Genomic DNA, 995 nt, shown 5'->3' on the forward strand with positions numbered 1-995 from the left:
CATCTACGACCGCAAGTTCCTGTTGGACCGCCGCAACTCCCCCATGGCCCAGACCCCGCCTTGTCACCTCCCCAGTATTCCCGGCGTCACCAGCCTCGGCTCAGCCGGCGAGGAGCCCAAAGCGGACGCCAACAACCTGAACCACCAGGAAGGGAAGCCATCCATGGGTAAAGGACCCCGGGGTGGGGTGGGAGGATTTGGGATGGGAGGATTTGGGGTGGGGGTTGAACCCCCTAACATGTCTCCTTGCCTCTCGCCAGGGGACGACGCTCAGTTCGAGATGGATATCTGAGTGGGAACCACGGAGTGGCAGCAACAAAAAAAAACCATTCGGCTTAGCAGGATCCATCCCGGCGAGGCGGAGGCAGCAGCGGTCCCTGCCAGCATCCGTCTCCCTGCCTGCCTCCCTGCCTCTTTCTGGGGGGCACAGCTCTGGCTTCTCCCCTTTTTTGGGTGACCAGTCCCAGCATGTGCCGGACAGAGCATCCTTCTGGATCCAGCCCTATTCCTCCTCTTCTGTCCACTGACATCCTGATAGCCACTGGGCTTCTTAAAACATCCCTTTGCCTCTTCTGCTGCCTTATGCTTCCCCCCCAGAAAAAACATCTCCTGTTACCCCAGACCTCCCATTGCTGGCAGCTTGGCGGTCCAGAGCTGCGTCATCCCCTTTGCCTCTTCTCCCAGAAAATCTGGGCAGCCTTTTGGGAGGAGGGGAAGAGCATCACTCCTAAAACTGAGCGCCTGCTTGCACCCCAAAGAGGGTTTTTTTCAGTTCCCCTGGGACCTGCTGGCATTCAGTGGACAACAGTGGCAGCCTATTCCCTTTGGTGCTCTAGAGGTCCAAGTTAGTCCTCAACAGCATCGGGCAGCATGCCCGCATCTCTCCTACCCGGATTTCTTCCATCATGTCCTTTTGACCAGGGGCTGTATCCCCAACCCAGCAGCCAGGACTCAAAGTGATGTGGCCATATGTTACAAAAAATGACACCTTGCTT

The 995-nt window shown here is 57.4% G+C and overlaps 1 protein-coding gene across 1 annotated transcript; it reads left to right on the forward strand.

Moving 5' to 3' along the window:
- Positions 1-3: 3 nt before the first annotated feature.
- EIF4EBP2 (eukaryotic translation initiation factor 4E binding protein 2) lies at positions 4-292 on the forward strand (the record flags this gene model as incomplete). Its single annotated transcript, XM_010014074.1, has 2 exons — positions 4-167; positions 261-292. Coding segments are annotated over 2 exons (196 nt in total), but the record flags the coding sequence as incomplete, so codon positions are not given.
- Between the last annotated feature and the right edge of the window lie 703 nt (positions 293-995).

This window comes from Nestor notabilis, unplaced genomic scaffold (assembly GCF_000696875.1).
Source record: "Nestor notabilis isolate BGI_N333 unplaced genomic scaffold, ASM69687v1 scaffold32614, whole genome shotgun sequence".
NCBI lineage: Eukaryota > Metazoa > Chordata > Aves > Psittaciformes > Psittacidae > Nestor > Nestor notabilis.